Genomic DNA, 22,124 nt, shown 5'->3' on the forward strand with positions numbered 1-22,124 from the left:
TGCTTGCTCATAGGGGGTCATATGATTGTTGGGTTTTTCTCTGTATCTATGAAGCGCCTTGAGGCGACTTTTGTTGTGATTTGGCGCTATATAAATAAAATTGAATTGAATTGAACTGAAAAACCTAAAAATTCAGGTGAGGGTTTTACATAGTGGAGAGCACTGCATTTGTTAACCGCACTTTTTTTTATTTGTAGTTTTTGTAGTGCTTCCTACTACAAAAACTACAAATAAAAACCTAGCAGTTAGCAGCAAATCAAAAAAGAGAAAAGAAAATCCACTACTGCTCTGTGTGTTTACTTCAATGAACAATTGTATGTTTTTGTGGTAGAAGATTATAGATTGTCCAAATATGTCAGAGTTTTTAAATTAGCACTGCATGAGATTTGCTGTGGCACAGATCAGATCGTGTGTTGATCTGAGTCCTGTGATTTCCAGTCGTGATTTATTCCCAAGACAAAATCAAATCGTCCTCTGCTGCCGTGTTGTTGCACAATAAAAATGATGGAGGTGTCAGCCCTAGTTACTGTCTCAGATATGATGCTCATCTTATCCTATCTGGGGCCCGTTCTTCGTACGTCGCTTACTACATCCAAGATCAAATGACACATCCAAGACCAAACCATCGCGCTAACCGTGAGCTCGCTAATCCGGTTCCCCGAACACACCTGCTGTTGACGATCAGTACAGCTGGATGAAGTAATGTGAGATCACTGGGTGTCGTAAAAGGGGCTACGCATCGATAGTAGAAACATTGATCGGCAACCCTGTGATTGGTCGGCGAAAATGTCGAAGGAGCGCGCTCGGTATTTTTCGGCAGCAGAGCAAGAACTCTTGAGTGAGGGATTTCAGGAGTTTCAGAGTTTAATCAGAACGCAAGGGAACACTGCAAAGGCTGCAAAAGCAAGGAGAGAGGGCTGGCAGAAAGTTGCTGACAAATTAAACTCGTAAGCAATTTAATAATAACAATAATAATGGAGTGGATTGATATAGCGCCTGTCAAGGCACCCAAAGCGCTTTACAATGCCACTATTCAGTCACTCTCACATTCACACACTGGTGGAGGCAGCTACGGTTGTAGCCACAGCTGCCCTGGGGCAGACTGACAGAAGCCAGGCTGCCATATCGCGCCATCGGCCCCTCTGGCCAACACCAGTAGGCGGTAGGGTAGATTTATTATATTACACTATATTATCCAATATTATATTACATTATATTATATTATGTTATATTATATCCCCTTTCACATTAGAGCCACAACAGGACCCACTAGAACATGGGAACAAGTAAAAGTGAAATATAAGAATATTCTACAGAATGGTAATATTTATCACTCATATTGCTTTTCGTCTCTTGGAAAGAGACCCTGAAATAATCTGTTTGTTTGTTCATAACAGCAACCAAGAAAAGGGCAGAGCACAAAAAGACAGGTGGTGGTCCTGCACCCCCTCGTCAACAAGTTGGTTAAGTGAATAATACCCTCACGGGAATATCGATATCTCTCTATGAGCACACTGTCGCGCTGAGCTAAAGGATCCTGTCTATCCCGCAATATACGCTGAATTCTGATAACTCTCCTTATCAATCTTGCACCTTCCGCAATGGGCTGCTCGCGTAAACGGACAGGATATGACTGCGACAGGCTTCCCAAATCCACCTTCACTTTTATAGCCGTGGTCTCTCATCTTGATTACACGAAGTAATTTGCAATTACTACTCTAACATATGAATTACATCTGTAATAATCACATACATGTAATAGAATGTTAATAGTACATTTCCCTTTTTTAGGAAATGACCTGTATGTATCTGTGTGAAATCAATAAATGGATCAGGTGCTGCATTATCTTTAGTTACACTGATGTTATTTATTTATGGTGACACAGTGGTGGAATATCGCTGTTGCTTTCGTATGAATGAAGCGGACATACCTGCGTGGCCGCGATCTAATCCTGTTTACATAAAGTAAACCTGCTCCCGAGCAGGTTTACGCTTACGGCTCTGTTGCTATGACAGCAAGTCCAAGTCAACAATCAAATCCAGCTAACTTACTTAGCGAGGTACGAAGAACGGGCCCCTGATCTGTGTCTGTGGATATGCATATCCACATAATTATGGATTATAGTGTGGATGCTGTAGGCACTATTGAGTTCCTGTTTGTCTTTCTACTTTATTTGTATTATTCAAGTTGCTTCCATACGTTTTTTGGACTTGAACTACTACAATTTTGTGTGATTTTCACCATTCAAATTTCACAATATTCTGCTATTTCTGGAGATGGGTGCTATGACTTCTGGTAGTTATGACTATTATATTTCTTAAAATATTAAGCTTTTTATGCAATTTTGTCCCATTTAAATGAATGGGAAATTTTTAAAAGTTCTGCCAAAACTTGCTGGTTTTTGAAACTTAACTACTTCCTCATACTTTCATGTAAAAACTCCATTCAAACTTTAAAATGTTCTCAAATTATTGGGCTATTCATGTATGATTCAGCTTTTTCATATCTTTTACTGTTTTTATGTAATTATGGTAATTTCTACCAAATAATATTTCTGCTAAATCATAGTAGCTGATTAGCTGACATAATGTGGATCCGAAGATCCACATTAGCCTACCTGGGGTTGAAAGTCTTGATAAATGCACGGCGTTTCGGCGGGTATACCGGCTTCCGCCAGTGTGACGCTTATTTTGAGCGATTAAAAAATAATAGAATATAATTTTATTTTTATACTTCAATATCAAAATAATCTTCCAATTTAGAGCTACAAGTTAAAAAAGAACTAACATAAATAAAATACACTTCAGCTAAATACTTCTAATTTATTTTCCCAAAACATGTGGAGCCGCACTATAAGGACTAAAGAGCCGCAGGTTGCCGACCCGTGCACTATGATATAGATGAGTACATGAAAATTGCAGCCTCCCATTTTATTTTTATGCTTCAAGTCACTTTCTTTTGGGGAAAACTACTGTTAATGTCTGTAATATAAGTTCCGCCAGCAGAGGGCCCCGTGTCTTACGCATCAGTAGCCGACACCTCGCTAGAAGAAGAGTGGTGCCGAGCTGGCGCACAGAGTAGTTCCTGTTACCTGCTGTTTGTCTGTTTTTACAGGTAAGCTGGGTTCCAAATAATACATATGTGATAGACAACAGTAGCAATCGAAAAGCTAGAGAGCCAGTTCACGAGTTTAAGGGTTGATAACGATGAATCACCACCAGCTGTTGCTAAAAGCACCTTTGTTAGCTAGCAAAGTATTTACAAATAATTCTCCCGTTCATTGATCTGAGCATGCGCAGAATGATCCACAGCGCTCCTTTGATCTTCTCAAAGGATCATCGTGACGTCACGGTCGACATCACATTCTCTGCCACACCCACCAAGACCTTAAATAGAGGAGCTCGTTTAACAGTTTACATCAGAAAGAGACAGTTGTTTTAGACAAAGCTAACCTTTGCATTTAAATCATTCAGAGATTTAACTTTTTGACACTTTTGAGCTTTAAACCTTTAAAGAAATGTCACAGGGAAGCGGAGATCAGTCAGACCCACTGCAGCGTACGAGAGATGAACTCAGGCATGAAAACGCACAACTCAGGGAAGAAAACGCACGACTCAGTGAAATGTGCATAGAATTCAGTCACGATGTCACACGACGCAGTCTAGAAAACACGACTCAGTCGAGAAAACGCACAACTCCTGTTCATTGATCTGAGCATGCGCAGAATGATCCACAGCGCTCATTTTATCTTCTCAAAGGATCATCGTGACGTCACGGTCGACATCCCATTCTCTGCCACACCCACCAAGGGTTAGGGTTAAATAGAGGAGCTCCTTTAACAGTTTGGACAAAGCTAACACTTCAGAGAACGTATTTAACTTTTTTGACATTTGTCCGAGCTTTAAACCTTTAAAGAAATGTCACAGGGAACATTGAATAATCCATCTGGAAGCAGAGATCAGTCAGACCCACTGCAGCGTACGACATTTGAAGTTCTACGTGGTGTTATTAGACAAACCGCAGACGTCGTTGAATTTAACACACAACTCGGTCAAGAAAACACACAAGTCAGGCAAGAAAACACACAACTCGGGCATGAAAACACACCAGTCTGTCAGGGTCCTGAGTTGGAGCGACCCAGGGTCCCCGAGCAGTTATGAACTATATTGTGTTATGTATTTGTTATTCTATGCTTCTGTTTGGTGTTCCACTTATTGTGTGTGTAGACAGGGTGTCTGTATGTGTGCGTATATGTGTGTGGATGTCAAGCACCTGCAGGCCTGATGGGTGTGGTCCCACTAGAGGATTGGCCACGCCTGAAGCCCCACAAACACCTGCTGCTGATCAGGCTCGTCGGGGAGCTATTTAAGAAACCGATTGAGCTCCCACCAACGCAGGATCATTGCGTGGGACTTCCCGTCAGTTCTCTAGCTGGTCTGTTTGTGAGTGTGAGCTTACAAGTGTAATTGAGGTTGCTAACGAGTTGGGAACACACGGGAATGTATTGTTGTGTATCAGTTTCGTCACTGTAAAATAAACGCACTGTTTGCACACAGAGCTCCGCACCTGGTCCTCATTCCCCTTCATCCCCACGGTCTGCCGGCCAGGACCGTGACAACGTCAGGCATGAAAAACACCAGAATTCAAGGCAAGAGAACGCAGAGGACTCACAGACAAACTGTGGAAATCTTCGGCGCCCAGTGGTACATGGTACAAATCTACAACAGAAAGAGAATCCCTTGGTGCGTGGTGTGTCGAAACCTACTTCAAATAGGTTTAAGTATTGCCGGACGGGTCATTGTTCTTCCTCCAGCTGCTTTCTGGGTCGCCTCTGAGATTTTCAGCTGAAGCAAATGTCCCGCTCTGTGGGGTCATGATTATCATCGTGACGCTCTGTGGGGTCATGATAAGCTTTTTGTGCAATTTTGTCCCATTTAAATGAATGGGAATTTAAAAGTTCTGCAAAAACTTACTGGTTTTGAAACTTAACTACTTCCTCATACTTTCACGTAAAAAACTCCATTCAACTTAAAATGTTCTCAAATTATTGGGCTATTCATGTATGATTCAGCTTTTTCATATCTTTTACTGTTTTTATGTAATGTTGTTGAACAACAAGTAGTTTTGAGGGAACTTAACCATGTTCACTTTTTTTCAGCTGTCCATTTTGCTTTTCCAATATTTCCACTTACGTTATCTATTCGTTTTAATATTTGTGCTAAATATAGTATTTCTGCTAAATCATACTATTTCTGCTTAATTCGTTTCTGCCAAATCATAGCATTTCAGCTACTTTATAGGATATTGCTAATATAGCATTTCTGCTTAATCATAGTATTTCTACAAATCATAGTATTTCTGCTAAAACATACTATTTCTGCTTAATTATAGTGTTTTTGTGAAATTATTCTATTTCTGTTACTGTATAGGATTTGTGCTAAATATAGCATTTCTACTAAATTGAAGTATTTCTACCAAATCATAGTGTTTTTTTTATCTTCAAATGTTCAATAAAAACATGTATCACTAATTCATAACGAAGAAAGCTTTGTAACTATCCCACTGGTGAAGACTGTGTCATTTCCACAATACTGCCCTCACAAACGATTGGCTCCTGGGAAGCCGTGCAGGCCCTGAGATGTCGATTTGAATGTGCCAGTCCTCATAGAGTAGGAAAGAAGTAACTTAGCAGGAATATTGGAAAATCAATATTGCCAGCTGTAAAAGCTAACCAAAGGTAAAATTCACTCAAAATTACTTGTTGCGCTACTAAGGCAAAGTGGCACAAACTTTAGAAAAAAAAGAAAGAACACCCGGCAGAAACACAAAATTATAAACACACACACACACACACAGACGTGCTTCTGTAAAGTTATTAGAAGTTCAAAAACTTTTTCAAATACTGACTTCAGCTTCTTCAGCTATTTTCAGCTTTATATTTTCAGCTGTATCTATGGCAGTCAAACAGCCTGGATTTGCTCAATTTGAATCCACCAATCAGAGCTGCTGCTTCTGTCTGCTTCATCAGGCTGTGTAGTTGTTCCTGTCAATGCAGCTGCATCCCTTGCTCAGTCAGTGCTCACACAGAAAGAGACACAGGCTGTCTGCAAAGTGTTTCTGACATAGAGCGTTAACATAACATGTTAGGAAAAATTTTGTGACTTAAGACAAACGTAATAACTTAGCAGAAATACTATTATTTGGCAGAAATACTATGATTTAGCAGAAATACGGTATTTAGCACAAATCCTTTAAAGTAGCAGAAATACTATAATTTAGCAGAAACACTATAATTAAGCAGAAATACTATATTTAGCACAAATCCTACAAAGTAAAAGAAATAGTATAATTTAGCAGAAATACGGTATTTAGTACAAAAATTAAAAAATAGAAATTCTATGATTTAGCAGAAATGCTATATTTAGCAAAAATCCTATAAAGTAGCTGAATGCTATGATTTGGCAGAAACTATAATTACGCAGAAGTAGTATGATTTAGCAGAAATATGGTATTAAGCACAAAAATAAAAGTAGCAGAAATGCTATGATTTGGTCGAAATACTTTAATTTAGGCAGAAATACTATATTTAGCACAAATCCTATAAAGTAACAGAATAAGAATAATTTAACAAAAACACTATAATTAAGCAGAAATAGGATGTTTCAGCAGAAATACGGTATTTAGCACAAAGATTTTAAAGTAGCAGAAATGCTATGATTTAGCAGGAATACTATGATTTGGTAGAAATACTTTAATTTAGTAGAAATCCTATATTTAGCACAAATCCTATAAAGTAACAGAAATAGAATAATTTAACAAAAAGACTATAATTAAGCAGAAATACTGATTAAGCAGAAATGCTATATTAGCACAAATCCTATAAAGTAGCTGAAATGCTATGATTTGGCAGAAACTAATTAAGCAGAAATAGTATGATTTAGCAGAAATACTATATTTAGCACAAATATTAAAAAGAATAGATAACGTAAGTGGAAATATTGGAAAAGCAAAGTGGACAGCTGAAAAAAAGTGAACATGGTTAAGTTCCCTCAAAACTACTTGTTGTTCAACTGTTGTTCAACAACATTACATAAAAACAGTAAAAGATATGAAAAAGCTGAATCATACATGAATAGCCCAATAATTTGAGAACATTTTAAGTTTGAATGGAGTTTTTACGTGAAAGCATGAGGAAGTAGTTAAGTTTCAAAAACCATATTGCAGAATTCATAGCACGGCCGAGCCAATTCCAGTTTCCAACAATGGCGGCAGCTACTTAGCTTTAATATTACTCTTATTTCTCTTTCTGGGTCGCAAAAAAACCCCCAACTTTTGACATGTTTTCAGGTGAGAAATGTAGCTGTGTAAACTTCAAATATCTGAGCCGATCGACACATCGTCTTCAAACCCCGCGGGCTTTCACTACTCGGGTTAAACATGATATATAAGTCACTTTGATAACTTAAAAATGTTATTGTTTGGCTTTTTCAGTGTTTTATTTGTTCGTGAGTAAAATCGGTTTGGCTGAGATTAAGTTATTAGATTAGATTAAATTAAATTAAACTTTATTAATCCCTCGGGTGGGTTCCTCCGGGGTTTTCACACAGCTGAATAAACATCAAACAGAAAACTAATTGAACAAAGTGTGAGACGGTCGAGAGTTTACGCCAGCGCCCGGTTATATTTTAGATAGCAAGGAGCAGACGGCTGAGTTTCACTCCACTGAGGGAGCTCGTGACGTACTACCCGGCTTTCTTTAGACCGCGAAGGCCGCGTCCTCAGGTGGAAGCAGCCTCTGAATTTGGACACCCCCGCTGTTTTCCGGGCCGGCTAATAATAACGGTGACATTTAACGTATTTTATCCGATAAATAAACACTGTAAAATGTATTTATCATCACAACGGCTCTTTTAAGAGCCACCCACAACCTCTAAAGAGTGTTCCTGTCTTTTTAAAAATTTTCTTAATAAATTTAGCTCTACTGCAAAAAATAAACTAACCTCTTTTTACTCTCTTAAGTAACTTGTCTTCACTATGTTCCTATATACAGTGTGGTGCAAAAGTTTGGGCAACCTTATTAATAGTCATTATTTTCCTTTATGAATCGCTGTTACAGTAAAAAATGTCACTTGCATATATCATATAGGAGACACGCATTGATATACACTAAATATTTATTTTCTCTTTTTTTGTGTTGCCAATTTATGCACCTGCTTGATTTAGTTTAAACAGTTATTGCACACTTTCTGTAAATCCAGTGAACTGCATTTCACTTCTCAAATATCACTGTGTGTGTCTGTAAAGGTCCAGTTTTGTTTATTGATCTAAGCCTGAACAGCTACGCGTAGTGTCCAGTAGAGGGCTCTGTTGTTTAGTTAGCGGCAAGCTGCACTTCCAGCTCAGACCGGTTTTGTGGCGCACATGTCCCAGTAGGCAGCTCTCAATGAAGCGTGAAGCAGCGTGATACCGGACTCTAGCGAAATTAACAATTTGCAGCCCTTGGAATGCGGAGCGAGGTACATGTTTTAAGTTGTATTTCTTTGCTTAATTGATATTTTGTTGTATTTTCTGCTTTATTTGAGTTCATATTTGTAATAAGCGTCTAAGAAAATGTATTTTGTGTTTCTGTTTAGTTTTCACGGTGCATTGGCGCACCTGGCGCACTGTTAGATTCTGAATGAATCTCAAAGTAAAAATTACTGCACCCGTCGAGGCTCTCTCTATTTCTTCCTTGGTCCGGGGGACTGCTACAGTGTCTCCTATATGATGTATTTAACTGACAATTTTTAGTGACAACCAATGATTTGTACAGGAAAATAATTACTTTTCACAATGTTGCCCAAACTTTTGCATCCCACTGTATCAGTATATTTTGTCATTAGTATAATATGAAATAAATTCTACTTGTGTCAAGTCGGGTGCCAATATTTGCTGTGTAGTAGAACAGAGACATTTGTCATTATAAATGTTTATTTGAAAAAATATATAAATTCAGTAACAAAAACATTAAACATAAATATATGAAATTTAACTATTTACAGAGAGACAGGAATAAAAAGGACCCAGCTTGGAGTGGAAGCGCCTCAGGGAGAAGGAGGAGAAAAATGAGAACATTGTTTCTGCCCTGGAGAGCTGCTGCCTCATCACAAAACTACTGATCATTAGGGTCCAATGTTTCCAAATTTAACACACCTATGCTGTTTTCAAAAGCTAATTTATAAATTTGAAATTTCACGAATTCTCGTGTCTGAGGCGGCATGCTCTCCAGAGCAGGAACAAGGCTGAGGAGGAAATGCTCTGTTGGAGACGGGCGTGGCCTCTTTAGGGACTCCAGGATGGCCAGCTCCACCGCCGATGGACCGTCCTGGGACCCGTCCCTCGCCCGCCTTCGAGCTGTCCTCCTCTGTGGGCCTGTAAAACACAGCACAAAACAACACAAAGAAATGAGAAGGCTGCTACTAGATTTTCATTTTCAAAATTGAAAAAAACCAGGATATGAACAGATTGGTTGTAGATATTTAGTAAAGGTGATCACAAGGGAATCCAAGCAAGTAAAAAGCTATCAGTGCTTGATGTTCATACCTGTGGGTGCAGCAGCAGGAGCTGAGGGACCAGGGACTGGGGAGCCAGGAGAAGCAACAGGGGAGGACTCTGCTGCATGATTACTTGACTCTATCAAGACAATATTAAATGTTAACAGGTTGAAGACAATAGTCATAGAGAATATAATATTATTATATATTTATTATTATATACAGTGGTCTCTCATTTATTGCAGCACATGAACAGTATTCACAGTTCTCACAAGTTGATTCTCAAAGTGCAAACCTTTGTCGATTTTAAAACGTAAAAGTATTATGCCGCGCTTTTCCTCCGTCTGCGGCGCCACTTTTGTGCGCCTTTTTCGCTCCCGGTGCAGGTGTCTATTTCTGAATCAGGGGCATAGTTATGAGTGTTTTTGTGCTGTTTTTTTCTATTGGACGTGATGGTTATCAAAACCAAACATGATAAGTTTGGCAAGCGCAGGAGACACGACACGGAGGAGATTTGTCATTTGGGCTGCAGAATGCAATGCGCATTGTTGAAAGCTGTACGGTGCAATAAAAAAAATCAGCGAAAAGGCGAGGCGGTGACGGATGAACAGCGGGACTACTGTATACTGTTTATTAATAAACAAAATATATTCCTGTATGACAACACGCATAAATTAACTGCCTACATTAATTCATTGTAAACATACCTTCTGACTGACACTCCCCTGCTGCCTCTTCGGGCTGTCCCTGGTCCTCGGGGGAGAAGTTCCCCACGGTCCGCACCATATTACCGCTAGTCTCCCGCGGGGTGAGGAAGGGGTCCAGAAACCCCATGACCGCGAAGAACTTCCATCTCCTCTCCGATCCTGCTGCAGACCCACTCCTCTTCTCCTTCTCTGTCCTCTTCTCCTTATTATAGGTGTCCCTGAGGCTCTTCCACTTTCTCCTGCAGATGTCCTCTGAATAAATGCATTATCTTGTTAGCGGAAAGGTATTTGTACATCAGTGGGAAAATAGCGGGACAGTAGGCGGGCTTGCAAGCTTTTGCACAGCTTCATCGGGTCAGTCTGAAAATTAAAAAGAAGAATGAATGAACTTACCAGGTTGCCCGATCTCCTCACTTATGTGCCTCCAAGCTAGGTCCTTTTTATTCCTGTCTCGGTAGCAGTAGCAGCTAGCATCATACAGCTCTGGGTGATTAGCCACAGCACTGATTAGCTTTTCCTCCATACTGAATGAAGAATGAAGGGCTTTGGCTGGATCTGCCCCTTTGACCAAGGTAAGAGCCACGTCACCAGGCTCCTGATTGGTTGTCGCGGCGCGATTTGACGCCGGAGTTCAGTTTTTTCAACTGAGCGGTAGACACGAAATGCGCGTATGCACAAAATGCAACACAAAAACTCACGTGCCTGGCTTTTTTCGCAAGTCAAACACGCCACACGCGCTACACTGACGCACGTTTCAGGCGTTTTCGCGACGCTTCTGCTTCCGAATTTTCGCGGGACCCGCAATCGTGTGTCATCGCGCTTTTCCATTGACTTTACATGTAAACCTGACGCTCTGTTCGCGTCCATCGTGTTTGGTGTGAACACACCGTTAAGCACAAGACTCGGAAGCGGAAAAAAAGTGCGAGAGAGAGGGTGAGAGAAAGGAAAAAAACAACCCACGGCTCGCGATAAGGAGCCGGCTCGCGTCGTTCACGTCAAAGACCCGGCTCTAAGAGCCATTTCGTTCACAACCGACACATCACTAGTGGGAACATTTCCTGTCCTGATAGCAGTGAGCGCTTTGGCGTGGGCGAGGTGCCCACGGCAGCACTGCTGCTTGGTGAGAAGAGCGATACGCCCTTTCACATCAAAACGTTGTCATAAATAAGTCTCCAATAACACCAGAAAAAGTCACCAGATTTGTCGCTAGTCGCTTTTTAGAAAAAAAGTTGCTAAGGGGCTCTGAAAACTCGCTAAATAAGTTGGCAACACTGCCCCTGGTGTGTGCGCTCACAACAATCCCATATGGAAAAGAAATAGTAAAAACTTATATGATTTACTCATCAAAGTGGCCACTTTCTTATTACTTTCATATATTGTTTTAGTAAGTATCCAAAACATACAAGTTTCATTTATATAATTTTTCAAGGGATCTTATATCTGTTTTCACTCTTGTATGTAGACCGATACAAACTTTATAAGATTTATAAATATCTTTTCCATATGGGATGGCTGAGCCTAAACGGAGTCATGTGAGGATGCATTTTACCTCCACAAACCGCCAAGACGCGATTTGCATGTTTACATGTGGCAAGACAGTGAGGTGCTGTGGCAACGCCACTACCCTCGTCAAACACCTCCGAGTAAATCATATCACAGAATATGACGAGCTTATGTTGAGGCGAACTGAAGCGGAGGAGAGGACAGGTGCTGCTAGGGCGAGACAGACGTCTGTCGCAGAGTCCTTCAGTGCTGCAGGCAACGTGTTCAAATAGCGCTCAACTTCAGTTTTTTATTTCTATATGATAATTCTGCATCATTAAGCTATAAGAACAAATAGTCTGATGTCCTGTAATCATTATGAAGCTATATTATTATATTGTTTGTTTGCATCCGTGTTTGCACACGTTGTTTTCTGGACATGTCTTATGTGTCACTGAGTTATTGAGTGTGTTTCCATATTTGTAAACATTGTTAGGCATGTCAGTTTTGCCTTACCCTTGTGTATTTGCTGGCTTTTCCTTCTGGCTTTTCTAATGTTTCTGCCAATTGTTCACAGTTGAAAAACAAGTAGTTTTGCGAAAACCTTTTTCTGCTGGCCATTTTGCTTTTCTAAAATGTCTGCTTAAGTTATTACTTTTCTGCTAAATCATAGTATTTCTACTACTCTGCTACTATATTACATTTCTACTAAGTTCTACTAAGAGTTTCTATTTCTAAATTATACTACTGTATACTAAGTTCTACTGTTACACCATTTCTTCCAAGTTTTCATGTTTGTGCTAAATATGAACATTTCTGCTGAATTACAATACTTCTGCTATGTTGTTATGTTTCAAATTCAAATTTTATTTGTCACACACACACACAACCATACATAGTATGACATGGGGGTGAAATGCTTGTAGCTGTACAATGCCCGACCATTAAATGACAGAAAAAAGTTTTACAGTATTTACAATTTACAGGTTACTACAAACGTGCATAGAATTCAGTCAACATATCACACTAGTCAGTCGAAGAAACGCACGACTCAGTGGAGAAAACTCACAACTCAGGGAAGAAAACGCACAACTCATCGAAGGGAACGCACAACTCAGGGAAGAAAATGCACAACTCAGTCAAGAAAACGCACAACTCGGGCAAGCAAACGCACAATTCGGGCAAGCATACGCACAATTGAGGCAAGAGATCGCAGAACTCAGACAAAGTGTGGAAAATCTTCAGCGCCCAGCGGTACATGAACAACAGACAACAGAAAGAGAATCGCCTGGTTCGTGGGGTGTAAACCTACTTAAAGTAGGTTTAACTGTTGCCGGATGTGTCATTGCGCTTCCTGCAGCTTTCTGGGTCGCCTCTAAGATTTTCGGCTGAAGCGAATGTCCTGCTCTGTGGATCGCTTGCATATGCTTGCATGCGCACGTCCCATCGACAATTGTGGATTGTGGTCCACATCCACAATGACAGCTCTACTGTCATTGTGGATGTGGACCAGTTACCCTTTAAAAACAGTAATGATCTTTTCCAGCCACAGTCCACCTTCATCCTGGCGTTGTTCCCGCTGGTGCAGGGTCCGCTCCTCAGCAAAGGTTTCTCCGTTTGGTTCTGTCCAAGGCGTCCTCAGGTGACGCGTTGATGGTCTTAATGTCTTCCCTGATTTTGTCCATCCACCGTTTTTTTCGGTCTGCCTCGAGGCCGGCGTCCGTCTGGGTCGATCCTTAATAGTCGTTTTTGCTGAGTTCTCATCGCTTCGAATCACGTGTCCATACCACCTCAGGCGGGATTCGAGCATCTTTTGAACTCGAGCCACAGTCCACTGACCTGTCATAAATACGCTGTGCTCTCCTTTATGTTTGATTTAATTTTGCCCCTCACCTCCCAACCAGTCATGGCAGAAGACCGCCCCTCCCTGAGCCTGGTTCTGCCAGAGGTTTCTTCCTGTTAAAAGGGAGTTTTTCCTCTCCACCGTTGCCAGAGTGCTTGCTCATAGGGGATCATTTGATTGTTGGGGCTGAATTTTTGGATTTCATTTAATTGGCTTGAACTGAAAAACCTAAAAATTCAGATGAGGGGTTCACATAGTGGAGAGCACTACATTTGTTAACTGCACTTTGTTTATTTGTAGATTTTGTAGTTCTTCCTACTACAAAAACTACAAATGAAAACAAGGCAGTTAGCAGCAAATTTAAATAAATAAAACACATTTAAAAAAATCTGCTACTGCTCTGTGTGTTTACTTCAGTGAACACTTGTATGTTTTTGTGTTAGAAGATTATAGATTGTCCAAAATGTCCTACACCTTGATGTTGGTGGGGTTCCAGAGGCACCAGCAGCTTCAAATATGTGTTTGCTGCTTTGTAATGGCCTTTTAGCAGCTGCTCTCTTAATGGGATGTATTTGTCCTGCAGAAACCTTCCTCGTTGTGCCTTTATCTGCACAAACCCGTGTGTGGTCTGACTCAGCCACAGATCTCCTAACGTTGCGGTGATCACGATTAAGTTTTCATGAAATATCTCAGGTTTTCACTACGTGTCCAAGGCATTTAGCTATTTCACACTTTTCAGCAGCAGAGAGATCCTTTTATTTTTCCATATTGTTAACTGTCAGTTTGTTCATTTCCTCAGTGTTGGAGTGAAGCACAGCCGTTTCTAAAGTGTCTGCAGGCACTGACGTGTCCACAGACGTGTGGATTTGTGTGCTGCTGTGTTCACTTGTGTGTTTTTGTGCACTCAGGAGGACGGTACCTGTCTCGTCATCATCTCGTAGACAAATATTTGACGACGTCTAGAAGAGAAGTCTGAGTCGCCGTCCAAACGTCTGCCTGCAGCACAACCTCCGTCTCTCAGCGCTCGGCATGCACGCTGAAAAAGAGCCCTCAGGTGAACTTCTCTCACCTGCATAAACACTTTGCATCGGTTTCTATTTTCGGCTGCAGGTCCATGAAGGCACTTTTGGAGGAATGTTATGGTCTGACCTTCATCCTTCAGCTCACTCTGAACTCTCTGAGCAGCTCTCTGGCGTCTCTGTGAGGACCTGCAGGAACACTTCTCCAGACTTCTTGAAGGACATTCAAAGCTCTTCTGCCTTCTGTTGATGATGTTGATGACTCCACACTGTTTATGTCCTGCTGAGCTTTGTGCTCTGGGAATGCCAGGCCATGACTGATAGTGTTATTGTCTTATATCTCACGTCACTGCTTATATCTGAAGTCCTGCTGGCAGAAATGCCCTTCAGTCAGAAAGGTTGATGGTCAGGATGAACCTGGACACTTCTTTGTACACGTGTGTGTCGTATCTTTTGCATGATAAGTACTGATAGAGACAGACGTGAGTCTGTATTCATATTTCTTGCAGCCTGTTAGCACTGTACCTCCTGCCTTTCCAAACGGCTCTTCTGTGTTTCTGTCTCGTCGTTCTGCTGATGAACATTTGTCGCCCACCGTGATCTCAGCACGTCGTCCTGGTTCTGGAGAGCAGACATGTGTTTGATCTGAGTCCTGTGATTTCCAGTAGTGATTTATTCCCAAGACAAAATCAAACCGTCCTCTGCTGCCGTGGTGTTGCACAATAAAAATGATGCAGCTGTCAGAAACGGTCCGGCCCTGGTTATTGTCTCAGATATGACGCTCGTCTTATCCTGTCTGCTTCTGTCGCTTTCCTTCATTTACTTCTTGTTATTTTCCTGAAATGTGCTCCAGAGTGACAAAAATATGTGCTGGAGTTTATGCTGCACTAAAACCTCTGTGACATCGATGCACTCACTGCTAACAGGAAAGCCAGAGGAGCAGACACATCCCAGCAAATCACTGATGCAGCTTTTTCACATTAAACTGAAGTGATATCAGATGCAGTCCTGATTAAAGCTTTAAGACCACTTGAAAAATGGCAAAAATCATATTTTGCCTGGTTGGATCTAAATAAATGTTGTTACTAAGAGAATGTTTTATTCACAAATGCAGACATTTCAAAGCTAAACGACATGATTTTGAAAATGAGAAGTGATATGAAGTGTATGTTAATCACAGAATCATAATTCATACATGATTTCATTGATAGTTAATTATGTTTAAACTGCTCAGCACTGATCAGAATATAACCAGGAATATGTTTAAGCTGTTTGATAGATCAGCAAATATAATATAGACGAGCTTCACACAGAGTCTGTGTGTGTGCGTGTGTGTGTCTGTGAGTGTGTGTGTCTGCGTGTGTGTGTGTGTACCAGCTCCAATTACAGAGCCAGCATTTCTCACTAGTTTGTCTCCTCTCCTTGCACCCTTGTTCCTGATGATGCCCCCCCCCAACAGACTGCAGCAGCACGCTTCCTGCAGCAGACTGAGTGCTGCAGATGTCAAGTGACATTTCTTAAAGAGAGGCTCTGACCCTTTTGAATTCTACTCTCTACCTGACAGTCCTGAATGTCTGACCATCAGTTTGTGCCCTGAAGTTCAAAAGCACTCCAGTTACGCAGCAGCACCACGATCAGCAGAACGTCCACCTCTCAATGAGTCCAAAAACAGATGAAGTGTTTGGAGTGGCCGAGTCAAAGTCTGGACTGAAATCAGACTGAGGTGCGTCAGCGTGACCTTAAATATGTGTCTGAATTCCAACAATCCTCCAAATAAGAGTGGACCAAGATTCCTCCACAGTGATGTGAAAGACTCACTGCAGGACCACAAACACGTGACTGCACTTCCTGCTGCAGAGGGTGGAACAACCAGTGATCAGGTTTAGGGGGCAGTTACTTTTGCACACAGGGCAGGTTTGGGGAGAGTTTTTCGCTTTATAAATGAAACCATCATTTAAACAATACTGTTTGTATTCTCTTTATGATCTTTGTCTAGAATGGAAACACGTTTTATCATGTAAAACATCAATCAGACCTTCTTCTCAGCACTGCACCCACTCTCCTGTTGGCATATGTCTGCTGTTTCCTGTTCACCAGTGGATCAATGGATTCATGGATATGTTGAAATGTGAATGACGGCCATGAGAATAATCTAAATGTACATCCACCACATGGTCAAATATTACTGAACCGGTGGTCCAAACCTCCACAGGATGTCGGGATCGGTCTGTGGAAGTTTCAAGGTTCATTTGTTTGGATCACCTGGAGAGTTTCCCTCCTGCAGGGTTTTCCTCTCTATCAGCAGTGCTTCCATCTGTGCAGCCCGTCCAGTTTTCCCAGCAGAGGAGGAGACATTTCAGGGCTGGTTAATCATTTTTGATCTAACTGCAGCACAGACTCTACTCTCACCTTTCCATGTTTTAGACATGCTGTGCTGGATTCCCTGCTTCTTTCTGGGCTTTTTATTTTGGGGCTCAGCTCATGGGGTTCCCCAGACAAACGCCCGCCCCGACGTCACAGACCAGGAGCTGTTCTGGGGTTCTGACCAGTACGACTTTGCTATAGTGCTTCCTGCTGCTGGGTTGGAGTGTTTCTGGCACTTTGCTCACCGTGGAGAGAGATTTTACTTGAACTTCATGGTAAGAAGAAAACTCTGTGTCAAGCTAAGTGAAGCCACCTGACATGTAGTCTGTTTTCCCACAAATGTCAGATTAGCATGGACACCAGCATCGGTACCATCTGTTGAAAAGAGCTCACAGTGGTAACATCAAACAGGATATTTTACACTGACAGAGCTGCTCGTGATTCCTGCAGTGTGTGGATGCTCTGTGTGGTTTTTAACTCTGTATTGGTTTTGTAGGTCCAGTGGGTGATGGGAGTCGGCCATGACAGACACCTGTCTGTCACCGTCAACACTCCGAGTGATCTGTTGCTGTCTACTGTTGATGATGCGAAAGGCCAGATCAACTTTGAGGCTGCAGAATCAGGTAGCTGTCTGTCTGATGGATAGCTCTTCCATGCTGTTATTTCACTTCAGCTGAATGCGATGAACAGATTGTAGGAAATTATGTCTAGATATTCACTTTAACATTAAATGTTGATACAACACAAACTCTCATAGAGGATATAAAGTCAGAGAGATACATGTTTTAAAGGTGAGCAGCCAAATAATTATTAAAACATTAAAACACCTTGTTAGCGTTAGCTGGTAGATTAGCATTTGAGATTTCCATTGAGATTCCATCTTTTATTCTCATGATACAGGTCGTCCCACTGCATCTCACCCTGCAGGAGTTTTACAGAAATGTTCAATAAACTCTTCTAATTTTCATCATGTTTTTCTGTAATGGTGCCTGGGTGGTGCCAGTGTTTTAAGTTTGGACATTTTGTTAGTGTTTAGTTTTCCTGTGTCTGTTTCCTGTTATTTTATTGATAGTCTTTTGTCCTGTGCTTGTTATGTGGAGTGTACTTCCTGTTTCTTTAGTTACTTCCAGCCATGTTTTCACCTGTGTCTCATCCTCTCATTATTTATTTGTCTCTGCTCATGGTCACGTCATCGTCAATGCCTCGTGTGTGCACCCTGTAGACCAGCGGTCCCCAACCTTTTTTGCGCCACGGACCGGTTTATGCCCGACAATATTTTCATGGACCGGCCTTTAAGGTGTCGCGGATAAATACAACAAAATAAAACTAGTACCGGTACCGAAAAAAAGAAAATTTATTCATAACACACGTGAAAAGACCCAGGAAAACCGAGTAAACGATAAAAACGATAACAAAATAACGCTGAAAACCGATAAAAACCCTAAAAACTATACATTTCACACCTGAGCCTCAACTCTCGCGGCCCGGTACCAAACGACTCACGGACCGGTACCGGTCCGAGGCCCGGGGGTTGGGGACCGCTGCTGTAGATGTTATTAGTCTCATCATTGAGACTCAACTCTTCAGTCGGTTTCAACACCGTTCTCTGAAGGTCCCACCAGCTTCTCCGTCAGGCTGAGGTCTGGACTGGCTGGAGCATTGCACCACTTTGATTCTTTTTCTTTTGGAGGTTTGGCACTCTTCTTGGTATCATCGTCCTGTGGCTGATGGCCTCACATCTGACTCTAGAATACATTTGTATACAGAGGAGTTCATGGTTTACTGAGTCACTGCACGGAGCCCAGATCATCATCCCTCCACCACAGTGCTGACAGCTGGTCTGATGTGTTTCGTTTTTTTTCCTTTATGGACAAACATGTCCACTTTGGTTTTGTCTGTCCAAAGGAACCTGAGCGTTCCTGCAATGTTCAGTTAAAGAGAAGAGGCGTCCTCCTGGTAACCCTTCCAAACAAGTCACACTTGTTCAGTCTGTTTCTATTTGTACTCTCATGAACTTTAACATTTAACATGAGGCCTGTAGAGTCTGAGAATGAGAATTCTTGGGGTTTTGCAGTTTTTCTGAGCGTTTGGATGGTCTTAGGTTGAATTTGCTGGAACATCCACTCCTGAGATGATTGTTAGTATTGTGTTAACACACAACTGAAATGCTGCAGACCAGCAAACTGCAAAAACGTCTGCATTTGCAAAGGTTCTCACATCTGCCGTTGGATACACCAATCAAATACAACTGATTTTAATTCCTATGGAAACATTAAGGATAAACTCAATTTTCACAGGATTCTGTGATACGTAATACGTTTGCTTTAACTGGAAACATTTTTGTGTTTGCTGTGTTACTTTAACTGTGCTATATGGAAAAAAGAAAAACATCTTGACTTGTCTACTTCCAGGTTTCTATCAGATGTGCTTCAGCAACTTCCACAACCGTTTCGGCTCGATGCAGATTTCCCTCAGCTTTGGTGTTTACTATGACACCTACCAAGATCCCCAAAGAGCGAGGAGGAGGAGAAGAAGAAGGAGGAGATCAGCAAGAGCTGAACAACACACTGAGCGTCATCGAGGTACACATAGCTACCTGCTGTTATAGTTTGTTTATAGTGTTGTGGGATCTGTGGCAGTACTGACAGCAGTTGGTGAGCCAAAACAAGTCAAATGTATTAACTTCACACTGAAGTTCAAAGTGTTTCCCAAAATGAATTAAAAACAGTAACTGGTAGCAGAGGCAGGATTGTTTGAGTTTGACACATCAAAAGTGAATAAACAGATTTTTATACCTGCGTCTGTTCTGCTGTGTCAGACTACGACCCACAAAGTGGAGACCTACGTCTTTCACATGTTCCGGCACTACGGCTTCAGTCGGATGAGAAGAGCGTAGACTACTTCTGCTGCAGTCCAACTCAAAGTACATCACCTGGTGGTCGATGGCCCTCAGCCTCCTCATCGTCACCTCTGGGTACCTGCAGCTACTCTTCCTCAAAAGCCTCTTTGTCAACAATACCGTGCACGAGAGGGCGAGAAGCCTCGATGCTGATAGACTCAAACGAAAGCCGAAAGAAAAAAGAATTAAAAAAAATAAAAATGTCTGGATTTTTTGTGGAGGAAAGGCAGACACGAACAAATTGAAAAGCAGTGATGGTTCTTTCTCTTTGAATGAATAAATATTAGAAATAATCATGTTAAGACTTTGTGATGCTTTTCCAAACAGACTCGATCAGTTATCTTAACACGTTTTCTTTTTCACAACATACTGCATTGATACAGTTTGATAACAAATAAAAACAATAACATATATGTGATGGTTATTTTAAAAATATGTAAACATATTATACTGATAGCTACCAGTACTCTCCAGAAACCATTCATCAGCTGTTTGCAGAATCTACACGTTGGCATAGCAATGGGCGGTTGGCGAGGGGTTAATGACCGGTCTCTAGGCCAGCATGACGGGGCAATAGCAGCTAATCACCAAGCACTTACAACGGGTTGGGAATGATTGGTGGTTCAATGGTTTCCTACAGGTCTCTGGGCCTTTGTGACACAATATGAGTAGACTGTGTTGCAAGTAGGTTATGGGGCTTCTGTGTTCACATCTGCTCTGTATGACATTAAACTCCAAGGACCAAATAAACTGCAAATTTGAGTGTTTCGAGCAGTCTGAAGCCTGAGCTTTTAGCTTACATGCACTGGCATTATTATTAAAAATGTAAAATAAAAGATGTTAAACCATGTTTCACATGAACATCCACCACCAGAACACAAAATATATGATGGGAAAGACAGAGGAGCAGAACAAGTTCATCTAGAGGCAGATGTTGCTTAAGGAAGTAGACTAGAAGCCAAGTATAATAAAACTGACCGCATGTTTTAAAAATGCAGGGGTGGTTAGTCTCTAAATGTTAACAAAACAAAATTTCAAGGTTGAGGTTTGAAAAACTGTAAAGTCCAGAAATCAGTGGTTAATGTCACTTTGTTGATAAAGGTGCTGGTAGAAACTGGAATTGTGTTTCCTGTTAAAATGTTACCAGATCCACAGAATTATGTGTGACTTCAGACTTTGTACATAATAAATGACCCAGACTGAACACTGCAGTTATAATTGATCTGAATTTCAGGAGTGGGACCACACCTCCATACACGTCACTTCCTCTACCTATGTCTATATGACACCCTCGCCTGCCGGCACTATAACCTGTTCGTTATTGTTTCCATGCCCCACACCATCTCCCCTTTTCAAGCCTTTCACTGCTCATTAGTATCTGCACAGCCTGGGACCTGCCTCCAGTCCCCTCTGAGGCCTTCCCCAAACCACAGCCTCAATTCAATCTCAAGCCATTATCTACTAGAAATGCTGTCAAACCTAAAATGAGGATGATAGTATTTTGCAGGCATCTGTATTCAATTCAATTTAATCTTATTTATATAGCCACAAATCACAACAACAGTCACCTCAAGTTGCTTTATTATTGTAAATGGGTAAATGGCCTGTATTTATATAGCATTTTACTAGTCCCTAAGGACCCCAAAGCACTTTACACATCCAGTCATCCACCCATTCACACACTGGTGATGGCAGCTACACTGTAGCCTGGGGCGCACTGATAGAGGCGAGGCTGCCGAACACTGGCGTCACCGGTAGGCAGAGGGCCCGGTGGGTGAAGTGTCCCAAGGACACAACGAGGGAGAAAAACTCCCTTTTAACAGGAAGAAACCTCCAGCAGAACCAGGCTCAGGGAGGGGCGGGGCCATCTGCTGTGATTGGTTGGGGTGAGAGAAGGAAGACAGGATAAAGACATGCTGTGGAAGAGAGACAGAGATTAATAACAAGTATGATTCCTACGGTGGCTGGGAAGTGCAAATCACATTTACAACATCAACAACAAAATAATATTTCCGAAAACACTTTTACATTAAAAAAAGGTTTTGACCTTGACTTCCAGGTGTTCTGGATGTGGTGTTCAGAGCTGCCCACCAGCAGGTTGAGGATTGAAGCCAGAAACTTGGAGATGTTATAGGTGACCGAGTTGATCATGCAGACAATTGGTCTTAAAGGTGCACCCTGTTTATGTATTTTTGGTAAACCATAGTGGTTGGTGTAGATTCCCCTGGGTACAGCCTGTGGTATGAGGTCCGGTCAATAGCCTTGTCTTGTTCTAA

The 22,124-nt window shown here is 41.5% G+C and overlaps 2 protein-coding genes across 3 annotated transcripts; one reads left to right on the forward strand and one right to left on the reverse strand.

The window, feature by feature from the left end:
- The first annotated feature begins 337 nt into the window (after window positions 1-337).
- Window positions 338-21,426, forward strand: tmed6 (transmembrane p24 trafficking protein 6). Of its 2 annotated transcripts, none has more exons than XM_040038759.1 (5): window positions 338-510; window positions 15,323-17,224; window positions 17,446-17,572; window positions 19,361-19,531; window positions 19,768-21,426. In XM_040038759.1, exons 2-5 carry the CDS (start codon window positions 16,799-16,801, stop codon window positions 20,091-20,093), a joined length of 1,050 nt encoding a protein of 349 aa, XP_039894693.1. In that variant the 5' UTR covers window positions 338-510; window positions 15,323-16,798; the 3' UTR covers window positions 20,094-21,426. The 2 variants fall into 2 exon arrangements, with proteins under 2 accessions (XP_039894693.1, XP_039894692.1); XM_040038758.1 differs by lacking the exon at window positions 338-510 and adding an exon at window positions 2,831-3,618 and having other exon boundaries at window positions 12,758-17,224.
- Window positions 8,817-11,150, reverse strand: LOC120737858 (transcription factor Adf-1-like). Its single transcript, XM_040038760.1, has 4 exons — window positions 10,635-11,150; window positions 10,242-10,493; window positions 9,584-9,673; window positions 8,817-9,412 (listed from the first exon to the last, which is right to left on the reverse strand). The coding sequence occupies exons 1-4, from the start codon at window positions 10,762-10,764 to the stop codon at window positions 9,153-9,155; spliced, it is 732 nt and encodes a 243-aa protein (XP_039894694.1). The 5' UTR covers window positions 10,765-11,150; the 3' UTR covers window positions 8,817-9,152.
- Window positions 21,427-22,124: the final 698 nt, after the last annotated feature.

Source organism: Simochromis diagramma, unplaced genomic scaffold (assembly GCF_900408965.1).
Source record: "Simochromis diagramma unplaced genomic scaffold, fSimDia1.1 OVJJ01000366.1, whole genome shotgun sequence".
NCBI classification, from domain to species: Eukaryota; Metazoa; Chordata; class Actinopteri; order Cichliformes; family Cichlidae; genus Simochromis; species Simochromis diagramma.